We start from the raw sequence: 26,829 nt of genomic DNA, 5'->3' as shown, positions 1-26,829 counted from the left end.
AAGTTATTATACTATTATACATTAAAAGGCCATACAACTGATGTGTAAAGAAAGATAACTCTGACTACTAATATTAAAAAATATATTTTGAATTCCCAGTATTAAAAAAAAAATATTTGCTATTTCATTTGTACAATTTTGTAAAACTTTTTAAGTCCCAGTATGACAATAAAATATATTCAATTGCATTTCAATCAAAGATAAAATGTGTCTTGTCTCATCTTTACAGGTTAATATTGACAAATCCTTGTCGGAATTTCCCAAGAGCTTACAAAACCAAAATCCCATTTCAGGTATTTAATCTTCCATTGTGGATCGAGTAACTGTCTACATTGAAATATTGAAACCAATTATATAAATTGTGCATGTATTTTTTTTAGGACCAGCAATAACAAATATGACCTCAGATTTGTAATATTCAAAGAAATTTTAATAAACCTAAAACATTAACATTAAACCAAATATCAAAATTCCATTCTTTGATCTTTATACTTCATTGTTTTAAATACAATGTGGTTTTTCAGATTATAAGCTGGATAAAATTCTCCAAAAAAAATAACAATATTTCAACCACACAGAAATTCCCTCACCAGTTGTTAAAACTGTTGAATAATATTTCTGATTGTCAATTTATATTTTGGTATACTTTTGTGGCAATCATTTCAATGTCATATAGTCAGAAATTAGTTATTTCAGAACAGGGAATTACAAATGTCCCAATTAAACTTCAACATTCATATAAAAATATCTTAAAAGTCTAAAATTAATTGGTAACATCAAGACCCAAAGGAATAATTCTAATACATGTATAACACTTTCAGCATGCAACAGTGCATAATTTTCAATGTGATGGAAGTTTAAACTGCATATCTGAAGATAAAGAGAAAAAACTGGTCACTAATATTCCATCTCCTCTCTCTAAGGTCAAAATTTCCCTATTTTCAGATCTTAGTTTTCTCTATATTCCCTCATCTCTCTTCACTTACTCCACCTATTTTTTCTGCTTTTTCAAACTTCTCTCAATAAAATTGGTTATTTTTTCATTTTTCTCCCCAACCCCTTAAATGAAAATTCTGAAAGTTTCCTTTATTGCGTTGTTTGATTACTGTATTATTGATGTATAACTTATGTGGTATGGACATATCTTATTTTATCGCACCGCGGGTAAAATATCACGTTGTGATTGCTTTAACACCGTCACGTGGTGACCACCTATGAGACCGTAGGGGGTTAGTAAATTTCATAGGGGTTCATGACGCCTTAATGGTGACGTTATCTATGAATGTTGTTCTGTTTCATCGTTTATATTTCAACAAAACGCAGCAGAAAAGGTCCAGCGTGGGATAAATTTGTTATATGGTTAACTACTAACCCCCTAATGGATCCATAGAGGGTGAATAAAATCCATAGGGGACTTGGCCTCCGGCCTCACCCCCTATGGACTTTACTAACCCTCTATGGATCCGTAGGGGGTCAGTAGCGAACCATATAACTTATAGTTGAAGGCCATAAGGGGTCCTTTAGTTAATTATTTCTGTCTCATTTCGTTTCTTGTGGAGTCTGACAGCTGTCTCTTTGGTAATCATACCACATCTTCTTTTTATACTTATATCTCTTTTTGCATTACTCCTTCCAAACAGTAGGTGTTGATATACTATGAAATTTAAGATCTCTACTTATGCTACTTAATTTATAACACCAAAGTAAACAAAATCATATACCTATGCTTGTAAAACTATAATCAAACATTAGTACATTTATGGATATTTTTTACAAGTAGGGGTTAAACCTTATCAAAATAAATATTTGATAAATGTAAGCTAGGTTGTTGACACTTGGTCTATATTGAATATAAAACTCAGAAACCTGTCAAGATTGAAATACAGTATGGTTTCAATTTAATATAAACTTTATCAAATAAACTTAAGTGTATTAAACATGACTCTATTCATTTTACTTTCCCTTTGTGTTAAATACTATTAAGGTTTCATCTATTTCTGAACAATTTTTATCAGTATGCAGACTTTGGCAAAAACACATAATCAAATATCCTTGGAAAATTGATACCCACAAAGTTAAAATGAAACTATAGATTGAAATAAACAATTAATTTCCCCATAGGCGACAATGGTAGCCTTTTTCGAGATACAGACTTTAGAAAGTTGATTTTCTTAACGAAACCTTGCTAGAATCAAAGAAAAGTTATTAGGACAGTATTTTTTGGTCCAAAAAATATAAGTTCGCGTTGCTTTTCTTAGCGTATTTTGTACTTATCTCCCATGCCTATCAATTTTGCCCTTAAAAATACGTGTCTTGTCCTAGCGTTGAAAAGTCATCTCAGTGCCTTTAGGGCTACGGAATAATTTTTATTTTGCCTTTTGTATAAAGCAGAGTGCACGAAGTCTCTCAATAATAAAAAAATAACGGCCGCACATATCGACTAATCAGGATTAGCCATACTCTTAATTCTGAATACCATGTTATGCTCATAAAATGGCTGCGCCCATAAAATCTAATGGTGTATTGTAACCTATACGGTATTTAATACTTTCTAGTATCGTGCAATTCATAGTGCGTTAGATGCACAAATATATATGCCACAAATAAATCATCTTTTAAACGTTCTTGCAATCCTCTCTGAATTTTCACAATTTTTTATCGGAGGTGACCCCAGTCGAAAAATGTGAAGAAAAAAAATCTGTTTTTTTGAGTAAATGCGGTACTGCTAAAAAGGGCCTGAAGATAATGCCCACTTTCTCCAATGATTCTTTATATATCATCAAGTACTGATTATATAGTTACCAAAACCAATCCAATATGTAACTACTACGGTGAATTTCGAACAACAGTTTTAAATGAAACCATTTTCGTAAAAAAGTACATTTTTGAAACAGACTATAGCATTTCAAAATATGGAATATGTAATTTGTGTTTTAACATCGATAACTGTTTGTTAACTACAAAATGGCATGCCTATTTTATTTGTTATTCGTGTGAACATTTCAATGTTCGAAGCGGATCATTTCCGTTTATTTCGCTGAATTTGGTAATTTCGATAACAGCATTTGGGTCGAGATTGTTATGTTTAAAAATCGATTTATATTCACAAACTCTAGATGTGTACTTGCTCTTTTCGAACAAATCAACAGAACTTCAGAAAATGACATATTCCCTCCACAGTAAGTCAAAAGTCGAGCCCACCATGGTTTCTAAGGTAAAACGCAATACAAATATGAAACAGACTATAGCTTAAAAGCTAGATAATCAATATTTCATTTGTCACCAAAAAATACGGTTTCACATCAAATATCAAGTAAAATGGCTGTTTTTGACACTTTTTGAGCACTATGATAAAGAAATGTCGATGATGTATATACGTATAGATTGAAATAAACAATTAATTTCCCCATAGGCGACAATGGTAGCCTTTTTCGAGATACAGACTTTAGAAAGTTGATTTTCTTAACGAAACCTTGCTAGAATCAAAGAAAAGTTATTAGGACAGTATTTTTTGGTCCAAAAAATATAGGTTCACGTTGCTTTTCTTAGCGTATTTTGTACTTATCTCCCATGCCTATCAATTTTGCCCTTAAAAATACGTGTCTTGTCCTAGCGTTGAAAAGTCATCTCAGTGCCTTTAGGGCTATGGAACAATTTTTATTTTGCCTTTTGTATAAAGCAGAGTGCACGAAGTCTCTAATAATAAAAAAAAAGCGGCCGCACATATCGACCAATCAGGATTAGCCATACTCTTGATTCTGAATACCATGTTATGCTCATAAAATGGCTGCGCCCATAAATGGTGTATTGTAACCTACAGTTGGCTGATTGAAGATGTTCAATGGCAAATGGATGTGAAAATCTTACAAATGACATCACTAGTTAATTCCAATATGTCATCTATTCCACAGATGATAATGGATAATTGTTCCAAATGTTGTAACCACATTTCCTTTGTACTTTTCCCAGAATGTGACCGATCAAATAAGACCTATCACCAGTTTTGTACTCATATGAGCAACAGGGGTTTAGGGTCCACATGTTGAGTAGGACCTGATTATCCTTCCAGAGCACCTGAGATATCAACGCCAGTTTTTGGTTGGGTTCATGTTGCTCAGTCTTTAGTGTTCTATGTTGTGTTTTGTATATCCCACTGTTGAGCGTCCCACAGGGTACCCCCTCAGGTGGAAAGGCTTTTAATTTCGTCGAGAGGTCGTTTTTAAGGGAAATGTACAGGTCACAGGTTGTTTTTCCCAACACAGAGGACGGAAGTCGGTCGGAGGTCGGTTTTTTTTTCTCCAAATTTTACAGGTCACAGGTTGTTTTTTAGAAGGCCCTCAGGTCGGAAGTGGCCTCTAAAAAGCCCTGAGGTCGCAGGTCGTTTTTGACCCTGCAGGAGCCTCACTGTTGTATGTCTTTAAATCTTTTTCTTTTTTTGCCATGGCAATGTCAGTTTATTTTCCATCTATGTGTTTAAAATTCCCTTTGGTATCTTGTATTTTTACTTTACAAATGTCACTCTGATATCTTCCGCCCTTATTGTACATTTTTAACCTTTCCTGATGCCTTTTTATTTCTGAGTGCACAAGAAAAATCCATTTGATAAAAAAAATTGTAATAGGTTTAAAACAGTTTTCATCTACTAAAAATTCTACAAAAATTGCTGAGAACAGAAATACTTTTCCAGTGCCTGATTAAATTGAATCAGCCATTTTGTGTTAGCTTTCTTCATAAAACTCATTCCTATAGCAATATTAAAACTTTATTATGTTTTAAATATTTCCAATTCCATTTTCAAGACAATTAATTCTCAAAAGAAAACTTTAATACACCATCAATGAAATGTTTATTCGTACAATAGAATAAAATTGAAATAAATCTACAATTTTCTTTAGAATGACACATTTCTAGTATGAAGATCAAGAGTTTCAACATGCACTGATGAAATTATAACATGGAATAATTATCCTTGACTTTTACATTTATCAAATTTCAGATCTATGAAATCTAATACAATACATGCATGGAGAATAGCAGTAAACAATATTTCCAAGAATGAAGTCACATAGGTGCTAAAAGAAAAACCTAAAAGAACAAGCGTAAAACTATATGGCACCAACAACTTTGTTGCTGGGCCATAAAAAGTGTGCACTATATAAGCAACAATCATTTTTGAGGCCAAAAATCAAAAACATTGTTAAACCAGTCATTTGCATGTTTCTGTTGTCTGTTCCATGCATGGTTGGATTGTTGTCTCTGTGACACATTCTCAATATTTTAGTCTTTTTTTTTAAGTCTTTAAACCTTATACACAAAACATTATCGTTGAATTTATAATACAACAATAATTATAATGTGATTTTTGAAGAAAGACATAAATAAAACATTTTTATTAGGAATTCTGGAAAAGCAAAGAAAAAGATTTCACTTTTCTTGGTAACAAGTATTTTTGAGGCCAGAAATAAGCACTTATGGTGACTCAGGAACCTTGTAAAATAGTCATTGGCATGAATTAAATCTGTCCATTTATAGAACTTTTGAAGAACAGATGTATCCAGGCACATTATTTGCAATAATTTCTGAATTTACAGTACTGAAAATTCAAAGAGAAAGTAGGACTCTGAAAGGTCTGAAAAATGGTCATACTTATCACTGCTTAACCAAATAAGAAGTTCACTAGTTTTTGAAATTATTGTTACAAAAATATTTGTTGGAAAAATGGTTAGATGGTCACATACGAACTGACAGGCTAAGGTGATTGCAATGTAGCCTTAGGCATTACACTCTTAAAGTTTGGTAATAATTATTTAGGATGTGATGTTCAAAAGGTAAATACAGCTACACTATAAAAAAAAAAGGATAAAAAGGATAATGCATCATTTTACTATCTGCCATTTATTTCACAAAACATATTGCAAGAAAAGATACCTGATTAACACTTCAATATAATTTATAATAAATTTTAGTTGTAACATTTTTTTTACATTTTTCTTTTCACTGTTGCATGACTCACCAGGCCTTGCTTCATTACGTAATAAACAGTTTTTTGTCTTTCATTTAGCTCATCTTTCATCAAACCTTTAAATGAACAAGAAGCAATTGTCCTCTTTGGTACTGCCCTAATCCAGACAGAAATCTTTTTTCAGCCCTGATTCTCAGTAATGATAATACTGTCTGATAGCTGTATAATTATGGCTATTTAATTTAGTATTAAAAATGTTAAAGGAGTAAAGACCTTTCAACACTCTACAAGGCAGAGAATACATGCAAACGCCAGATTTTCTTTTCCAATTTCAATTTCAGACCTCAACTCGCATGGAATTTACATTAAGCAATACTGACAGGCCAAAAATAAAATTAAAATTGTTTGATGTTGCCATACCTCAACCCACCTGAAAAGAGGCCGCTCATAAGTACAAAATTTGTTTCAAACTCGTCTTTTTTTCTTTTTTTTTTTGGTGCCCCATTTGAAAAGTCTTTTTTGTGCTTAAAACATGTACAAGTTGTTGGTGACGCTTTCAGATCAATTATAATGGATGATTCTATAAAATTAAATTTCATGCAGCATAAAGTAGGCTACCCTTTCTCTAAATGTCTGCTCACCAGATAAGTGCACATATAAAAATGAATGAACTGAGTTTACCTACATATGATTGGAAATGTGCTGAAAACCTGATCTTATCTAAGGTGACCATTTATCTCCAGTGATTTCAGACAGTTAGATTGGCTTCTCTTAAAATACTTTCATGCTTCAAATATCTAAGTAAAACAGACTTGTTATCACTGTCTTGTTAGGTTTGGCCTTGAACAAACCAATAATTGTATTTATCTTCTTCAGTTTATCCAGAAATAATATTTAATTGTCTTCTTTTTTCCTATTTTTTCTGATAAACATTATTAACTACTGTTTGTCCATATAATCTTATATCTCCTATTCATATTTTTCAAACACCTTCCTTTGACTAAGTGGCGAAAAGTCCATTTTATCAACTTCTATTGCAAAGTTATTTTAATGACATCGTTTCCTAGTAATGACATAGTTATTGGTAATTTTATGAATTATTATACTATTTCAAAAGGTTTTTCAGAATGTGCTAATTTGACAAAATTCATTGATAACTTTATGTCACCTTGGCTTATTTACTCCAGTTTTTCTCACATCAAGTCTAATTTAAAATGATGTGCTACAATTCAATTGTCTCCTTAGTGCATGTTCCATTATCTCTGAAAAGCCATTTTTAAGCAAAAATTAAAGCAATCATAACTATTTTATACGATCATATTTTTATCACATCTTCAATATAAATATACTTCAATAACACACACTTATCTATCTTGTCTTGCTCATATACCAGTGCTCAATCTTAACAGGTACATTTTCTTGATTCCTGGAATCATGCTTTTAATGATTCAGGAAGGCATAATTAATTCCATCAAAATTTCTTTTTATAGGCAAATCCAACATTCACAAGGTATTTTATGTGTACGTGTGTCTATGCATTACTTTTCAAAATTAAGTAAAACAAAAATGCAGATACGCAACAAAAAGAGGGCAGGTAAAATGGCAACAATAAAATTCTAAGCAAAGCATAATGTTATCTTTATCCACCCTTCAGGAGCCTGCAATTCAGTGGTTGCAGTCATTTGTTTATGTGTTAACATATTTGTTTTTCGTTCATTTTTTTATAAAGATATGGCTGTTAGTTTTCTCGTTTTAATTGTTTTACATTGTCATATCGGGGCCTTTTATAGCTGACTATGTGGTATGGGCTGTGTTCATTGTTGAAGGCAGTACAATGCATGACCTTTAGTTGTTAATGTCTGTGTAATTTTGGTCTCTTGTGGACAGTTGTCTCATTGGTAATCATACCACATCTTCTTTTTTATATTTATTGTATATTTTTTAATTGAAAGTTGACATAAAAATAATTTGTTGAATATTTTAGCATAAATTAGCAATCATCACATATATGTTTTACTTTGAACATGGAATCACAATCTAGTTCTGCTTCCATTAATGCTTTTCTCTTGTTCAAATGCAAATAGAAAAAGCTGTGCAACACAGGAGGTGGATTTAGAAAAGAAAGGGCTTTGGTGGCCCCAGGATAATGCAAAAATTCTTTAAATGTTCCATTTCTAATTAACATTGCCTTGTTGGATTATACTCCCTTGCAACTTTGAATTCCTAAAAAAAAGTCTGACCTATAGTTGTTAATGTCTGTGTCATTTTGGTCTTTTGTGGATAGTTGTCTAATTGGCAATTTTACCACATCTTCTTTTTTATATATATCCCCTTTTTCAAATTCAATGATTTCAGTCTGTACTATCATTGGTGAACGTATTTCTGTCGGTATAAACACAAAACACTCATGCAACACCTAACCTATTCACATGATGTAAAACAAAAGATCTCTTTAGGTTTCTGGCTTTGACAGAATGCTTCAGTAACTGTTCCTCAGTGTTCTTGCTTTGTAATATGACAATTTACATTCCATGTCCATTGCATAAGGGACGACATCAAAAGTTCAATGAAGGATAAAAAACTTAATTCACATAGTTTTTTCACAATACAATTAAGTAAATGAATTCTTCAAACTCCCCATACCCCCTTTTCCACCCAAACCTATCCACCACCCTCCATCCCCTCTAAAACAAATCAAAGTAATCCCTCTGACTTCTTAGATCCACCTGGTTGAGAGGAAAAACTTATCTCAACAATTTTGAATGACTACTTAATCACATTTACATGCATTAAACATTATCTTCCACAGTGACACAAAGCCTACATGCATTTTTATTCCATTTGTGAATCAAACCATACCTTTGTTTTTCTTGTATGCAGTACTTTGGTCTGAGACTAAAGGAGAAAAGAAATTCAGAATATATCATTTGTTGTACTCTTATATAAGAACAATATGCATTATGTTTATAAATTTTATTGAGAATTATGAAATTATATAGCAAAGCTGCTTCAATATTTATTTCAAAGCCATCCCATTGCTTTTTCACAAAGATATAGACTCAGCCCACTCACTCAGGGCCAAAATTTTTGTCTGTTTTTCTTTGACATGTTTTATGTTTGCCCCTATGGTATTTTAACCTACAGAGAGTTATCTCCCTTGACAATGTAGATATCAATGGAATTCTTCCAATTGGTGTTATTGCAGTGACTAAAACATTTACTAAGATTTATTGTTTTCATAAATAGTCATTGCATTTAGGACATTCAACTCCAATCTCTAGTGACTATGATCAGAGACAGATTTAGAGTTTTTTTCAGGGGGCCACTGATGATGGTCAATTTTTTAGCCTCAAGGGTTATGGTTCTCTTTTGAGTACTCTAGGTTTCTCCCTTAATAAAAACTGATTGGGCCAAATGAAATAGTATGTGTGGTTCCAGTTACATCTGAAAATAAGTTAGGGTAGGTATGTAGGGATTATTTTTTATTTTATGTTTTTTTTTACATTGAGTCTATGGGAGCATCCTTCTGACTTTAACAGTGCTTGATGAAAAATGACAATAAAATCTTTAGTGTAGGCTATTTTAAAGACAAAAAAGTAGGGACGGTAGGGTAACTGGAACCACACATATACTTTTATTTGGCCTAATGCCATGAAAAAGCCAATACATGTAGTACCAAAAGTGGCATTAAACATCTAATAATCAATCATTCCATTAATCAGACCCACACAAATCAACGATATGCATGTGTTCAGTCAGGAACCTTTGTAATTATTATAAGATGATGTAGTTTCTGATTGTTTTCTCCTAAAGGAAGACTTAGGTTCTGCAAGATGTTATTGGCAACCAGATATTCTCTCAATTATGAGTCTAGACTAAAGTTGATTAAAAGCTTAACATAAGGTAAAGCAGTATCATCACCCCTTTGGGGCCTTTAAACGTTATGGTAATGCGATGCTTTAATGCTAGAATATATGCTATTGAAAGAGATTTTCTACGAAATTTTGTTACTTTTGTTACGTATGAAACAAAATTACGATGATATTTTTTAATGTCATCGTAACGTGATGATTTATTGGTTGAAAGTGACTGCTATTCAAAAGGATTTTCTTAAAAAAATTGTTATGGATGTAAATGCTTAAATTTCACAAAACAAGATGGTACAATGTATTTTTTAGTGTCATGGTAACATGAAGCTTTATTGCTTGAATACAACTGCTAATTGACGGATATTATCATATAAAAAATTTATTGATGTAATGTTACAATTTCTAGAAATAAGACCGTATTTAAAATTTCCCTGTACACCAGATTATGAAATGTGTTGGAGGAGCACTCAGGGGTAAAGATATGAATTTAAAAAGAAGTGGGTCAAGGTCAATGAGTAACAGCAACCTAGTGTTGAAAGAGAAACAAAAGATGTCTATAATCATTTCACATACAGTCTGCAAATAAAATGCTTTAAACTGCTGATATAACAATAAATATACAAGGCCATAAATAAAATTAAGATTGTTTGATGCCAGTGCGTAACCAGTACCCATCTAAAAAGAAGTCTACCAAAAACATGTATGATCGACACAGAGAAACATGATCTCATGCTTCATAAGGATAAGCAGATTCTGCTCCAAATGTGGAGCGCCAGTCGTGTTAGTTGTGTTTTTACAAACACAGCAAAAAGTCTATTTTTTTACCATCAGATTAGAAGGAAAGTGGATGGATCACAGGGGTTATGACAATATGGACATATCTGTGGTAATCTGTCAGACAGATAATTCATATAACAGTCCCAAACAACTCATGACAGCATTTGTAAAATTTAAGAAAGGATGTTCTGACAATTGCACCAATTGGAACTCTTGGTTTAAAAGCTTCTTTAGTGAGCAGCAACCCTCAATCAAGGAAATCATGATAGAAAATGCACTGCAGGGACTTTTATAGCTGACTTTGCGGTATGGGCTTTGCTCATTGTTGAAGGCTGTATGGTGACCTATAGATCTCATGTGGAGAGTTGTCTCATTGGTAATCATACCACATCTTCTTTTTTATATATGAGCTCTGGAATATCGTAACTTTGATATGACAGATTTAATCAAAAATCGTGATAATTAGCTGCTGAAAATGAACAGGAAACCAGTCACTTCCCGTTATTAATCAAAATGTCTACAGATGGAGCCACAAAATGGGTGCAAGAACTCATTGGCATACTTGACACTAATCTGATTTTGAAAAAAAATTATGTAAACCAGAATCTTGCTTTTAACCATGACGGGTTAATTAATAATTAATCAAACAGCGATTATCATATTTGTGGGTTTTTTATAATCATTTAACTTACATCAATGTTCAAAGCTTTGATGTCAACCTACACTGTAACCATTGCCCATTATCATTAAACACAAACAAATTTTCGGTACTACTCATTTGTTCAGGAATTCACAGATCATTTTCTGTATATATAGTCCTGATTCCTTGGTTTTCTTTCATTTTTTTCAGATATTTTGGATCTGAACATTTGTTTTAAGTTTTCTTTTCCAAAAATTATTGCCATGAACATACACTATATTAGGAGGCATTATTTGGTCAAATCCACATCTGGTACATCATAATATGAATAACTCATTCTAATGCAACAACGTTTGTAACGTTCATTTTGATTGGATAACGTCACTTTCTTACATGGCATCAATTGACAATTGATGCTATGGGACATACGCGCAAGCGCAGACAGCATATAACAGATTTTAAATACATGTTTTAACATTGTTTTCTGTCAGTTTCATTAGAATAAAGTTAACAATATTTTATTTTAAGCTCCCACGGCATCAACTAGGGATTTGATGGCCGCAAATACCTGTTTACTGTTTCCGCTAAAGCGTCGCCAGTAAACTAAATTTGCGACCATCAAATCCCCAATTGATGCCGTGGGAGCTTAAAATACAATACTGTAAGTTATCTCCTAAATGTAATTATTGAATTACACTACTGTGGAATCATTTATTTTCATGGGTAACAATTTCATGGACTGAGGAAAACTTGTATTTTTGTGGATATTTATGATTTGTTGGTTTTTCTAAGGTCTCCATAATAGGCCAATTAAAAATCTGTTTAAGGTGGTATCCAACACTTTCACTAAAATTAATTGAGCTCATTTAATTTTCATAAAATTTTGTCAAAGTATTTTCTTTGACACTTTTTAAAACAAAAATATAGAAATATAAAAAAATTTGAACCAACCGTTTTGTCAGAAAAATTACACTGGTTATTATATATAGCAATTTGACAAACACCAATTTTGATCACTGAGAAGCTTAATATTCTTTTTACAACACAACGTCATTAAAACATTTAACTGACTTTACAGAGTTATCTCCCTGTAGTGTTAGGTACCACCTCAATTCATAGAAGATTTAAATTTCTAGTGGATCAATGAAAATTGGTATCTAAAATGACCAATAATGAATCCAGTGGAGTACAAATTAATCAGTACTGTGAAAGAGAGGCCAAAGATACTGAAGGAACAATCAAATAAGTTGAGATACTGAAGGAACAATCAAATAAGTTGAGATATACTGACAATTGCAACACAATGGCAAAATAAAGGGGAGGTTTCAAATACATTGCAAGAATATGACAGGCTTTTGAGTATCACATTTATTAAAATTGCACTTGTATTCAAATTGTCCACCTGGTTACCTAAAAATCACACTAATTTGACATGGCAAAAAAATTAACATCACAATTAAAAAGTGATTGTTGCTTGAGATCAGAATGTTCTTCCGAGACAACATTCAGCTAAATGCCAATAGTGTAATTACCTTTATTAAAGTTTGATTTTTATTAGAGTTGGGTTTCCTGTAGTCACATTAAGGATGTTCGCTACTCTGTTAAAAAATAACAAGTTTTTTAAAAGACTATTATGAATTGATAGTATATTAATAAAGAAACTCAAAAAGTAGAAAAAAATGGAGGGTCCGTGTGCTCATTTTCGAGATATAAGCCAATGAAAATATGGCGGGAAATAATTCTCTCTAGATTTTTCATATATTTAACATTGGCACATTATTTGTTTCAAAAACTATGAAAAAATAACAAGAATTTTATAAAATTTTGAAATATGGCTTTTTAAACTTTATGTAATAAAATTATGAAAAGAAAAGTAGGGGTTAGTGGGCAAAATTTTTTAATGACAATACATGGATAAAACCAGAGGATTCCGAAAATCTGGTAAAAAATTTAAAAAATGGAGGAACAAACATCCTTAATCACTAGTGATGCTGTTTTAATTGCAATGATAAAAGCACATGAGAATGTTTGAAGTAATAGAAACCTGGTACTTTATCCTTAAACAGCTTAAGTCTTGCTATAAAGGACATTCTTACATTGTAGCACATAATCTGTCACAGTCATTAGGAACTCATTTCTATCATACAAATTCCCACAGGAAGCGTAAAATGCTGGGAAACAAAATTAAACATTTTTAAACATCTAAAGAATCAGACTGTAGTATTTTAGCCTTTAAACTCTTTAGTTTTAATAAATTTTTAGCACATGATATGTCATAGTCATTAAGAATTACATCTCAATCAAACTTTAATTCCCACCGGACCACATCTCAATCAACAAACAGGAAAGATAAAATTCTGGGAGACAAAATTTAACATCTTTAGACATTTTAAGAAGCAGAACATGGTATTTTAGCTTTTAAATACTTTAGTCTTGATATAAAGGGACATTCTTAGTGCATGATATGTCATAGTCATCAGGAACTCATCTCAATCAAACTTTAAAATTCCCATCGGACCACATCGCAACCATACAAACTCCCACAGGAATGGTGAAATGCTGGGAGACAAAATTAAACACACAGTCATAATCAATCTCTCAAATATTGTTTATATTTTCCGTCAGATATCATAGTGACATTTTAATAATTCATTTTTTGGAGTCCACAGCTGTTTGTCAATACAGAATTTTTGGTGCATTCATAATTTATGATTTTGAAAAAATGGACAAAAATCAGTGGCGGATCCAGAAATTTTCATAAGTGGGGGCCCACTGAATGACCTATGGGGGGGCCCGCTCCAGTCAGGTTTCAGTGATTCCCTATATAAGCAACCAATTTTTTCCCAAAAAGGCCTCCCCCCCTAAATCCGCCTCTGAAAATGTAAAGATAAATCATTTCGATTTCAATAATATTGCATAATATATATTAATATACCAAAAATCATCAAAATCTTAAATTAAAGTTTTTATTTTTGCTATACATGTACCTTTACCTTTACAACTTGCACAATAATAAAAACATTCCAAACATTTCTAAAAGACTTACAGCTACATTGGCAGATCCAGGGGGGGGTTTCCAGGAACCCCCCTTTTTTTGGACGATCAATGCATTTGAATTGGGACATATAGTTTGACCCCCCTTTTATCCTTGGTTGAGCACCACCCCTTTTTAAAATGGCTGGATCCTCCCCTGAGCTATTAGGGTTAGAATTTTAAAAGAAGATCGACAATCTAGAAATACCAACCATTATTTAGGTTTAAAGGTTTATATGTAAAATATGCTATATTACTGCATTCAAAATGCTTAAAAATTTGCATTTACTTCTCAACAAACTTACAAGTCATGGCAATCCACACATAAAGACTCAGTCTAAAATGATCAATTAAATAAAAAAAAAAACTATTCTCTTTATCTTTATATACATCGGCCTTCAACTGTGAATGATTTCATCACCCAATAAGTATAACTATTTCCTCCAACAATGAACAATGTCACCAAATAAAACAGTCAATTTCAATTCCTGCTGAGTTGGTTTTTAAAATCTAGATACAAAAGAATTTTGAACAGGAATTTCTTTACCAATGTCTTGCTGATGACAATCAATCATGTTGATCAAATTAGAAAAAGAAATTGTACAATGTTTGAAAACAAAATAATCATCCATCACTCCCAATGAATCTTTTTGTTCTGAACATCTCTGAACTTTTCTCTAAATATTAGATTTGTAGCTTAAATAAGCTTTTTTCCTATCTATCTTTATAAAAAGACAGAAAAACACATAAAAAATAGTGGTTCTCTGAAAGCAGTATTAGCAATTTTTCCAACACAAATATACAGTCCAAAAAGCTTTAGTTGCGAGTTGGTTGGTAGGACTGAGTGATATTGGACAGAAAAGTCATATCCCTATGACATGACGCAATCCATATGGATCAGGTATTTAACTGTAAAAAAAATATCTTTCAAAAAGAAAAACACATTAAAAACTTGGTTCCATAGCTGAGTAGCATTTTTCCAACACAAACATTTGACAAGGAAGTATAATAAATAGAGAAATTATATCAACACAAGCTTAAGACACCAATATAATCCTGAGAGCTTTAGTTGAGGGTTGATATGGTGTGTGATATTGAAAAAGCTATATATATCATATAAAAAAGAAGATGTGGTATGATTGCCAATGAGACAACTATCCACAAAAGACCAAAATGACACAGACATTAACAACTATAGGTCACCATACGGCCTTCAACAATGAGCAAAGCCCATACCGCATAGTCAGCTATAAAAGGTCCCGATAAGACAATGTAAAACAATTCAAACGAGAAAACCAACGGCCTTATTTATGTAAAAATATGTAACACATAAACAAAGGACAACCACTGAATTACAGGCTCCTGACTTGGGACAGGCACATACATAAATAATGTGGCGGGGTTTAACATGTTAGCGGGATCCCAACCCTCCCCCTAACCTGGGACAGTGGTATAACAGTACAACATTAGAACAACTATAAAAATCAGTTGAAAAAGGCATAACTCATCAGATGGACAAAAATACAAGTGGATATACACTTAATGATATACCTAAAATAGCTAGTTTTCATGCGAAATAATGTAATACAAGTTATGGGTTTGATTTAAAGCAGAGGGATTTGAACTGATTTTTTTGTATGTATTTTTTTTCCCCTTTTCTATTTGTTTTAATAGTTTTTGAAGGCCTCATGAAAGATTAACATGTCATTGTTAAATGTGTTACTTTCGTTAAATAAAGAATTTTAATATTATCATTATTTCAATTTCTTCACCCATCAGTGGCAGATCCAGCCATTTTAAAAGGGGGGGAGGGGGTTCCCAACACAGAGTAAAGGGGGGGGGGGTCCAACTATATGCTCCCATTCAAATGCATTGATCGGCCAAAAAAAGGGGGTTTCCAACCCCAGACCCCCCCACCCCCATCCCCCTGGATCTGCCACTGCCCATGGATCTTACAAAATTGTTGTCATATGGTTTATTGCTGAATGCTGAGTTAACCGTGAGTGAGTAACATATAGTTGGTCAATATCTGGGTCATTTGGTCTCTGGTGGATAGTTGTCTCATTGGTAATCATACCATATCTAATTAATTTGTTAGGAAGTTAATCACAGATCAAGAATATCCAAATCTATTTAAACCCAGACAAATCAAATCCGATGATTTCTCCCGTAAGTCTGTGTGCAAGGATTAATCAGATGAACAAAACGATATAACTAGGCTGTGATTAACTTAGAAGAAGAAATGGTCTGTTATAATACCAGTTTTAATGTTTTGAGAAACATTCAAAATGGTCTTTTGAGGGTTTTCAAAAAGATTAGTACATGATACTGTAAACTAAATAATGTTCACAAGCAAATTATTTTGTGTCTTTCGTTAGTTAAGATAAATAATGCATATGTCATAGTCTACTCAGTCGCCTATATATAAAACTTTAGATTTTTTCTGATCACGAATTGCAAAATTAAATCACAGTGAAGTGGGCTAGAAAGGGCTGTCACATATGAAATACAGTTACTCGCAAAAAAAAAGTTTTGTTCATTTTATTCTTGTAGGCAAGTCAGTTGAATCAGGATGAGCCTCATTCAATCTCTGTAGAACCAGCCCCTGGTCACTAGCTATATAGATAGGGTTCCTAGTTAGGACAGCATGAGTTTCTATAGGGTTTCAATGAGAAATATACCTGACCCCAATCTACATTAAATGAGGGATTGTTATTGGACAACAAAAGTGAAGGCTTCAGACTTATAAATGCTAAAAATGTACCAATTCACCGCTGGAACCCCCAATCAATCATCCCGATAAAAAAGAGACAAAATACAATATCATAAAGGAATTATAATATCGCTTGGAGACAAAGTTCCACTCAATCATGATCAATTTCTGGAATATTCAACTCTTTCTGCGTTTTTGTCTTTGAAATAAAACATGTATACATTTTTGAAATGGCAGATTGCAAGATTCATTTCCCAAGAGACCAGTAAACATAGTACACCATTGCATTTGCAAATAAATTACATACAATTTGGTAATGTTTTTTGTAGTCTGACATAGTGCAATATAAAATTCATGTTCAGGAGACAAGCAGAAAATTACTGAATAAAATCTTTAGAATGTTTTTTAGAAGATGTAATTTTAAACTAAATCAATTGTCATTTCATCATATGGAAAACAAATCATAGTCCTTAAAGGATTGCATCTTTGATACCATATAAACTTTCAAATAAATCCAAGCAATGACCTTCTTAAGTAGTAAATTACTTAAGTCTAAATGTTTCGAAATGTCTGCCATTGAACAATCAAGATTCTAAGATTTCAGTAAAACCAATACTGTATTATAGGTAAGCTATAAAGGTACAATACCTCAAAAGTGAAACAATTCAAACGCAAAAACAAACAGACTTTGAAATAATAAAAATGTAACAAATATGGTAGACTGTTTAGAGCGACAAACAAAAATTATTTGATCAAAGGCTCGAGACTTAGAATAAGGGACAGACACTAGTAGACTTGGCAATGTTAAACATTTTAACTTTGTGAGAACTAAAACTCAGAACTGGCTTAACAGATCAAATTAAGAACAATTTCTTTTAAAATTAGTTGGAAAGTTGAATCATTCAGATCAGTCAGAGGAAGAAGAATTAAAGCATTTAAGGAATGACTGTAATATTTTTTCTGTCTAAGAAGAAATAACATAAAAAATTTGGTGCACACTGAATAATGCGCGTAGCGGGTTATTTAACAGTGTGCACCACATTTTTTATGTTATTTCGAATAGACAGAAAAAATATTACAGTCATTACTTATAATTTAATTCTAAATTCTATTTTAAACCGTAGAAAACCTTGAAAAAACGTTGATGACGTTGGGTCACATGATTAAATTATGTCTATGGGCTCATAATAAAATAACGTCAGCCAATCAGAAAACGCGTTACATCCAAAATTAAATTATTTACAAATAGACAAAGAATAGTGATAACTAAATGATCTAAGAGCACTGATGTACCTCTTAGGGGTTCCAATGGTAGACACCACCATTATAAACATGTCTGAACTATATATCATACACAGCTTAAAAAATGTAATTAGAAAGTCAAACCATCTGCTTGAATGCTTGAATGCGATACAATGCTTCATCAACAAAGAAAATACTATTGACCTCGGCTAACTTCCTGAATCCTCAGGCCATATGATTATTTTTACACTGAAAAAATCTTGGTTTGTTCATGTCTGCTGATATGAACAATTATATAACTGTACACTGCTTGCCAAGTTTTTTTTTATTTCATATCCAAAAGTTAAGTTTAAGAAAGAGTGGGATAAAAATCAAAAGTAAAGAAAATCAACAAAAACACAAAAAAGTCCACAAATCATCATATTGTTGATAACCATACAGCAAACACGACACAAAAAAAGGGTGTGTTGAAAAAGGAGCAGTTCTTTCTCCATTAGTGACTTGTATTACGTATGTCATGTGACTGATGATTTGATTTGATTTATTGTGTTTTACTGCCACTTTTAAGCACCTCTTTCGGGCTATTTTGTGGCTGCCAATTTTTATAGGTAGAGGAAGTCGGAGTGCCTAGAGAAAACCACTGACCTTCAATAGGAAAACTGATAATCCTAGTAGGCAATAGACGTATTTACACTTGTATGCAAATTTGTCCGCCATTACATAACCATCACACAGGTTCCCGTAAACTTTGACTTCATAATTCAAAATTTTTGACGTCACAAGTAAAAAGTGATTGTTGCTTGATGTCAAAAGGTTATTTGGAGGTGATATAAGGTCATTCGTAGGCTAAATACAGCTAAATTCCAAAAGTCTAAATACGTTTATTGAGTTTGTAGTCGAGTGCACCCGCAAGAGCAGGAATCAACCTCATAACCTCAGTGTTGACTGGGTAGTAATTACAGTATTAACTACTTAGACCACTCGACCACCAAGCCCCCCTCATGTGACTAAATGCACCATACATGAGATGGGTAGATGTCTCTATATCTAACCCTGAAATGGACATCACCAGAATTGCTAAGACTGTTTAAGAACCATCATTTTTTTTCAACCCTTATAAAAATAACCTCAAGTTGAGAAATTTTTTTCATCTGGTACTTTATGAACGGCTTTAAGTTACTGGATAAAAAGAATTGCTCGTCATATATTCGGAGCAGTCCCTTTCTCAAAAAGATCAAAATCTGAACAACTAATGGACAACACCTCACAACACCAACCATATTTTAGGCCAGGTGAGCAAAATCACATACTGTTACCAACATAAATTCATGCCATTTTTTTAGTTTCTAAGGAATTACGGAACTTAAAGGTCCTAATGCATTCAGAAAGCATTGCCAATTAAAGAAAAAATAAGAAGATGTGGTATGATTGCCAATGAGACAACCATCCCCAAGAACCTTAATATAGAAACTAAATCCTACAAGATGTCAGTAGAATCTTCACTTAAAGAGCGAATGATACCAATACTAATTCTATATATACAATATATTGACACAATCCTCTCGGCCATATCAATTAATTTCAGCTCTGTCTCCGCAACTTGTTAATTCCTCGTTAATATAGTTATATCAATTTTCCATTCTTTGCATGTTGGCGGTCAACAAGGTGATTTTCTAAAGTCCATTCAAATACAAACACGGTAACTTTCAGATATTAATTCTGATATTTGTTACTATTGTGTACTGGTCACTTTAAGAGATGAGTGTCTGCATACTAAAAAGATTAACTCAGTTCAATCAATGATACCAATAAATTAACCCACTTTAAAGAAGCACTAGTCGTCAAATGTATGTTCACAGATTTTACTCAAATTCTCGTATTTGACTTATAACATACTAAAACATTAAATTAGAAAGATCATGTCATAGGAAACATAAGTACATAAAGTTGCGAGTTGATTGGACTTCAACTCCACCAAAATCTACCTTGACCAAAATAATTAACCTGAAGCGGGGAAAACGGCAAAACAAATGAACAGATGAATGAACGGAAGGACTGCCGGACAGACGGACAGACAGGCTAACAGACCAGAAAACATATTGCCCCTCTACTATCGTAGGTCAGGGGCATAATAATATATATAACCATATTTTTATATTTTTTAATCTTGTTCTCCGCCATTACAAGACACCATTAATTTCATACAAAAATATCACAAAAGAACTTTTCATAGGAGCCTTGTAATGAAGGTGCATGTTTATTACAAAGGAGTAGGTCCAGTAAGACCCCTTTTTTGGCCCCAGAATATAGCAGTTTTACAAAATTGTTAAAATGTAAACTTTTAGTTATTTATTGGACAGAAGAATGCTTCTGCGACATAAATATGGGCTGTTTTTGACAATACCATGCACATATATCAGGTAGTAGCACCCGATTAAGTCATGCTAAATTACTGAAATCTTCACATTTCTAGCATTTTAGTTAAATTTTAGATGATTTCCATGTAAAACGAAAGTGTTCATCCTTAATATTGAAATATAATTTCAATTTAAGTTGTAATTGATGATAATACATAACATATATAAAGGTTGAGGATGAACACATATGTGGCCACTTTCATTTTTGACAAAAGCACCTGCAAAGTGACATTTTTCGGCATATTTGGTAGATTTTTCATATTTGAGCTTGAGTCTTGATCGTTTTTAATGACTAAATCAGTTAAAATCTTTCACATAAACTAATTGATTCAAATGAAATAGACTCTTAAGTGTTTAAAAAGTGGTCAAAATCTTTTGTCAGAAGAACCTGAAATTTGAGGTCAAAATCGGTTCTTAATGGACCTACTCCTTTGGATAAAATATCAATTTGTCAAAGGATGTAAAGAGTTAGCAGCTCTTAATAAAATATAAATATATTTCCTCATCCACTACTTATAAACTGCCATACAAGGTTTTCACTGTTGTTTGAACAAGATATTATAGTTTCAAATTAGGAGCAATTGGTTGGTAAATATCACCTTTTAAAAGGGCAATAACTCCTAAAAGGAGTCAATTGATGATGGAGGCAATGGAACCGACTTGAAAATCTCCACTTCATAATAATTTTTGCTTGTTCAAGAAAATGAGACAAAATGAATAAAGAGGGGCCTGATGGGTTATTTTCATTCTTGGTGATTGTCGCATTTTTGCTATCGTGATTATTTTTTCTACAGATCTTTTTTTTTTAATTTTCATGATCCGTGATCATGGAAATTTATTTTCTGTAAATTGTGATTGACAAAAAAATCAACTCGTGAATCGTGTGAGACCCCCCATCAGGCCCCTCAATAAAGTAGGGATTGAAAATTGATGTAAAAAGGTTCAGAAGGATACTCTTGATGATTTTAAAGTTTACTTGTACATGTAGATGTTACTAGCTGATCATTTTTGCTACTAAAATTCAAAAATCTTTTCAATAAAATTTGGCTAATTTTTAATCATCCTGTGAGCTAATTTTCCCTAAAAATATTGATTTTTATTTCCGCGCATTACAAGACTTTAGATAATCAAGCTTACATCTTCTTATTCTAAAAGAGATACTTTGTTTTAAATAAAATACACTAGATTTAAATCTACAGTAATCTTATAACATCTTATGATTTATAAATGGTTCACTGTTTATCTCAAGTATATAAACTTACATGATAAACATTATTTATTGAACAATCAACATTTGAGTTCTGTACAAGATCAACTCAATGATTATCTCAAATCTGACCTGTCAAAAATCACTTCAGAAACTAGAAACACAAATCCTGATACTTCATAATAAAATATCTCATTTCAAAAATATTGATTTAGAAATATTTCCATTTTCTCAAATGTATACTTGCAGCTTTTTTTTTCTATTAATAGTAAAATGGCTGCAATGAGCCATCTTGTCTGTCATCAAGTTTCTCAGCACAATTTTTTTTTTTAATACTGTTGCAGATTATTTCAAAAAAACAATTTCTTTGAAAATAGACCCGTTCCTGTTACAGAATCACCACTTTTAAAACATTAACCCACAAACTGGATAAATGAGCTAATTAACTGGTACCCGCAGGAATGTTAAAAAATTCTGTGATCTCCTTTTATTTTTACAGAAATCCATGTTTCTGCGATCTCCTTTTATTTCTACACAAATCTATGTTTCTGCGATCTCCTTTTATTTCTACAGAAATTCATGTTTCTGTGATCTCCTTTTATTTCTACAGAAAATCCTATTTCTAGGATCTCCTTTTATTTCTACAGAAATTCATGTTTCTACGCCTGTAACTTTTGAGAACCGCTTTTTGGGCTATTTCCTGGCTGCCATTTTTTGTTGGTGGAGGAAGCCAGAGTGCACTGAGGAAAACTATGGACCTTTGATAGGAAAACTGACAATCCTAGTCAGTTGAGATTGGAGTTGAGTGAATCTGCATGATTGGGGTTCGAACCTCAATGTTGACTGGCTAGTGATTACAGTAGTAACTTCTTAGACCACTTGGCAACTGAGCCCCCTTATATTTCTACGGGAGAATCCATTTATGATACCAGGGGTAATCAGACGTTAGAAATAATTAGTTCTCTATGACACAATCCCCATTCTCAATTTAAATATGGTTACTAATAAAACCTAGTCATTAACTTTCAAAGACCTTAAAATTAGTGTCTCTTAGTCTAGTATGATTGATTGTTGGAGTTTTAACACCACTTTTAAGCGACACTTTTGGGCTATTTTGTGGCAGCCAGTTTTTATTGATGGAGGAGGCCCGAGTGCCAGGAGTACATCACTGACCTTCAGTAGGAAAACTGACAATCCTAGTCATTGAAAAGAGGAGAAAAGTGCACCCCTAATCTCAGCGTTAGTCTAGTATGAATTTGTTCATCACATATCAACAGAATTAATTCTTTAAATTGAAGATAACTCTTGTCCACATTCTAAGTTTCAGCGGGAATTCCTCAAGATGTGGAATAATTAACTCCTACCTAATTCTAAATATTATTTCATACTTTTATCAATGATGGATAAATTGCTTTGGTAAATTGAATTAAAAGATCTTTTTATTCAATCCTTTTCTATATAATAAGTCATGTGTACTTTTCCCATATAACCAGCCATGAGGCAAGAGAAATGTTGATTAAAATTGGTGGTGTACTTATGCAAATTAACATTTACTCTGTACTTAATATTAACGATTATAAATATGCTAAAGTGCATGTCAGTCTTTTTCATATTTATGTATTACAGAACTTGGACTTATTGCCCCTTTATTTGTTCAACTCACAGGATCAATTCCTGACATATAATTTGTAATTTGTCCTTTACTTTCAAAAACAATAAAAAGTAGCAAGATAAAAAAAATAAAAATTGGAGATAACAGGTTCTTTAGGAAAGGAGATACTCATACACTAATATATTCCAAGTCCACCCTTCGGTACCATGAATATTTAAATAGCAGACTCACTCTAAGACTCGTCCTCACTTGATTGGAGGTCATCTTATTATGTTCCATAATTCAAGACTTGTTAGTTATCAATACTTTCAAATTTGAGGGGGGGAGGTCGGAGGGATCCTGATCCCAAAATCCCAGCCTTAAAACATGAAATCCTGAAGTCTCGAATATTAAAGAAATCTAAATGCCCACATCCCAAAATTCGAAAAAAGAATTCCTGGATCCCGAAAAGATAAATCGAGAAATCCTGAGCCTAAAAACACCTGATCCTGAGGTCCCAAAAAAGATCCTACCCCCCTCAAAATTGTCTTAGATAAATTCAATTCAAATTTTAAATTCTCTTTAGCTCCATCTTTCTCTATTAAATCACAACCTAGGACAATTATAGGACATAATATATATTGACCATCAAATGTTATAGCGACAAAAGTCCCAAGTACTATTAATCAAATCATCATTTTCTATTTACTTTTAGAAAAACATTATTATAGTTTATAATTGATTTTTTCTGCTGAAATATTTCTGCTTAGTTAATCGAAATAGCTATGTGAAATATCAGTTTTATGACAATAAAATATACAATTAGAGAGATAACAAATAATTATGTCAGACTCACTATGGAACTCATTTTTCTGGAAAAAATTGTATTCCCTTCAATGGATTGTCCTTAATTGCCAAAGGCCATAGAAATGTGTTTTCTCAGGTCCCATATGACATTCAAAAATTCAGCAGGATCAATTCAACCAGGGGAAATAACTCTTGTACTAAAGATTTTATTGTTAGTTCTTAACCTTAGACTTACTTAGACTTACTTATGAAACATGGAATCAGTTCTTGTGCTGAATTCTCTTAGAAAGTCATAATATTAATGAAATCATTGTTTTTTGTCACTTAGCTAGACCACCATGATCAAATTCTCAAAATGGGAGATAACTCATGTTGAAAATGAAATAATTACATCATAGGACCCATTGACCATTATACTATTATATCTTGAACCTAGAATCAGTACGTGTGTTCAATCCACAAGAGAGCCATACCACTAATAAAATCATTGTTTTCTATTACTTATAAGAAATCAAATATTTAAAAAATGGGAGATAACTCGTGTTGAAAATAAAATAATTACATCATAGGAACCATTGACCATTATACTATTATATCTTTAACTTGTGTTCAATCAACAAAGAGAGCCATACCATTAATAAAATCATTGTTTCTATTATTTAAAAGGGACCAAATTCTTAAAATGGGAGAGAACTCATATTCAAAATGAAACCATCATTTCCATTACATTGTACTTAAAAGGGACCAAATTCTTAAAATGGGAGATAACTCATGTCCAAATTTAAATTACATCGCACAAAACATTAACCATTTAATACTATTACATCTTTAACCTAGAATCAGTACTTGTGTTCAATCCACTTAGATATCCATACCACTAATGAAATCATCGTTTCTATTACTTAAAACAATTTAGTAATGCATTAGTGTATCCTTTGATTATTCATTCTCTCAGTCGAATTACAAAGTTAATCTTTGTATACATTTACAAGATAATCAATGGTTTATTTAAGATGCAGTAAACCCAAGAGGGAGGTTTGCACTTGGTAAATTAGTAACTAATTAGAAGATGGTCAAAGGGTAAAGCAGTCTAAGAATATTTATGACTCAATCTAGTTTAAACACTTAATGAAGCAAATTAGCGCAGGTACTAAGATAAAAGAAAGAAAATTGTCAGTTTGTGCCAAAAATTTCTATGTTTTGTTTTGTCTTACTTAAAATGGAATAATTACTGAATGAAAATGAAAAGGGGGAAATTTTAATAAAAGAATAGCGGAAGATTTGAAATAAAAAATTAAACTGTTTCCTTAAATAATTTTGAAAACACCAAAATGTACTGTGAGCTATTGCTAACATATTATCCAACTATAAGTTTTAGTTAACAGGCATTTGATGAGATTCAGCCTGAAAACCAGTGACTGAAAAACCATGCTCAAATAAATGTCAATACATGTACTAAATTTCAGGTAGCATCTGAGTTGCAGTTAATTAGAAATATGTGACCAAATTGGTCATGATCCTGATATGTGATAAGTTTGTTCACATATCACACAGCAAACCACGCTCCCATCAACCTTGGTACACAATTTCTAGAAGCATTGATTTGTAGATCTGCAGAAAAATGCAAAGAAAATTCTATGGTATAGATAAATAGAGAGACACCAACCTAGAGAGATATTTATAAGCAAGTTTTATAACCCCCTCCACACCACAACCCCAATCCCCTTTCCATTCCAGGATATCAAAATGTTGAATATGGGGACAGTCATGGTCAAAAGCCAAATAAAACATATCCTAATGGAAGAAAACAGGTGAGAGGAGAAACAAGGGAGAAGGGAAAAAGACTGACAGAAAAAAGAAAATTTGATATAGAATTAAATAGGATTTACTATCCATACTTAATTTAATTCTTCATGTTGTCTACACATTAGACGAACATAATATCATACCGATTTAAATTAGATTAGTAATCTTAGTATCCAGCAGGGCTAATAATTGATTCAAATTTAAGTTTACCTAGCTTGCATTTGGATAAGCATTTACTTAATGGATTTCGTTAAATGGAGGTGTAAATTTTAAGACACAAAATAAACAAAATACGAAAAAAAACTCACCTATTTTATAACAAGTGCCGTCAAGAGTGAATGTTGCACTTTTACACTTTTTAAACGTTTTCATTCCTGACCCAGGAACTCTCCGCCCTTCTTTATTATCCATTGAATTTATAGAATTAATTTCCTCACTAATTTCGATAAATCCACATAAAAAGACTTATATGATAAAAGTAGATCTACAGACAAATTAGATCCAGTAACAACTTTAAGTACTTATACCTATGTAAAATATGTAATCTGACGAAATCTCAAAGTTAAAATTAAATATTCAGGTTAGAAGCATTAGCTACATGGTAATAATACGACATTATGTAGTAGATGCATGTTTACCAGTGATGAAATGTCTGATTTCCTTTTATTAGATTCCAAAACAGGATTATGATCAGATAATCCTGAAATAAATCCTTTACACTATAATTGCAACGAGAAAAAGACGCTTCTGAAACTAAGTATATGT

At 32.3% G+C, this 26,829-nt stretch overlaps 1 protein-coding gene across 2 annotated transcripts in view; it reads right to left on the bottom strand.

The window, feature by feature from the left end:
* Positions 1–26,495, bottom strand: part of LOC143059813 (dual specificity calcium/calmodulin-dependent 3',5'-cyclic nucleotide phosphodiesterase 1A-like) — a 290,727-nt gene extending 264,232 nt beyond the window's left edge. The window contains exons 1-2 of one of the 2 annotated variants that reach the window (XM_076233380.1): positions 26,373–26,495; positions 8,822–8,857 (exon numbers count right to left, since the gene is read on the bottom strand). In XM_076233380.1, the coding sequence (XP_076089495.1) occupies positions 8,822–8,857; positions 26,373–26,475 (139 nt within the window). In that variant the 5' untranslated portion in view covers positions 26,476–26,495. The remainder of the gene's footprint in view (positions 1–8,821; positions 8,858–26,372) is intronic. The other variant, XM_076233381.1, reaches the window with a different exon arrangement.
* Between the last annotated feature and the right edge of the window lie 334 nt (positions 26,496–26,829).

The sequence above is a fragment of the Mytilus galloprovincialis genome, chromosome 14 (assembly GCF_965363235.1).
Source record: "Mytilus galloprovincialis chromosome 14, xbMytGall1.hap1.1, whole genome shotgun sequence".
Classification (NCBI taxonomy): domain Eukaryota; kingdom Metazoa; phylum Mollusca; class Bivalvia; order Mytilida; family Mytilidae; genus Mytilus; species Mytilus galloprovincialis.
The sequence above is the reverse complement of the archived record's forward strand: the minus strand, read 5'-3'. Positions and strand labels throughout refer to the sequence as shown.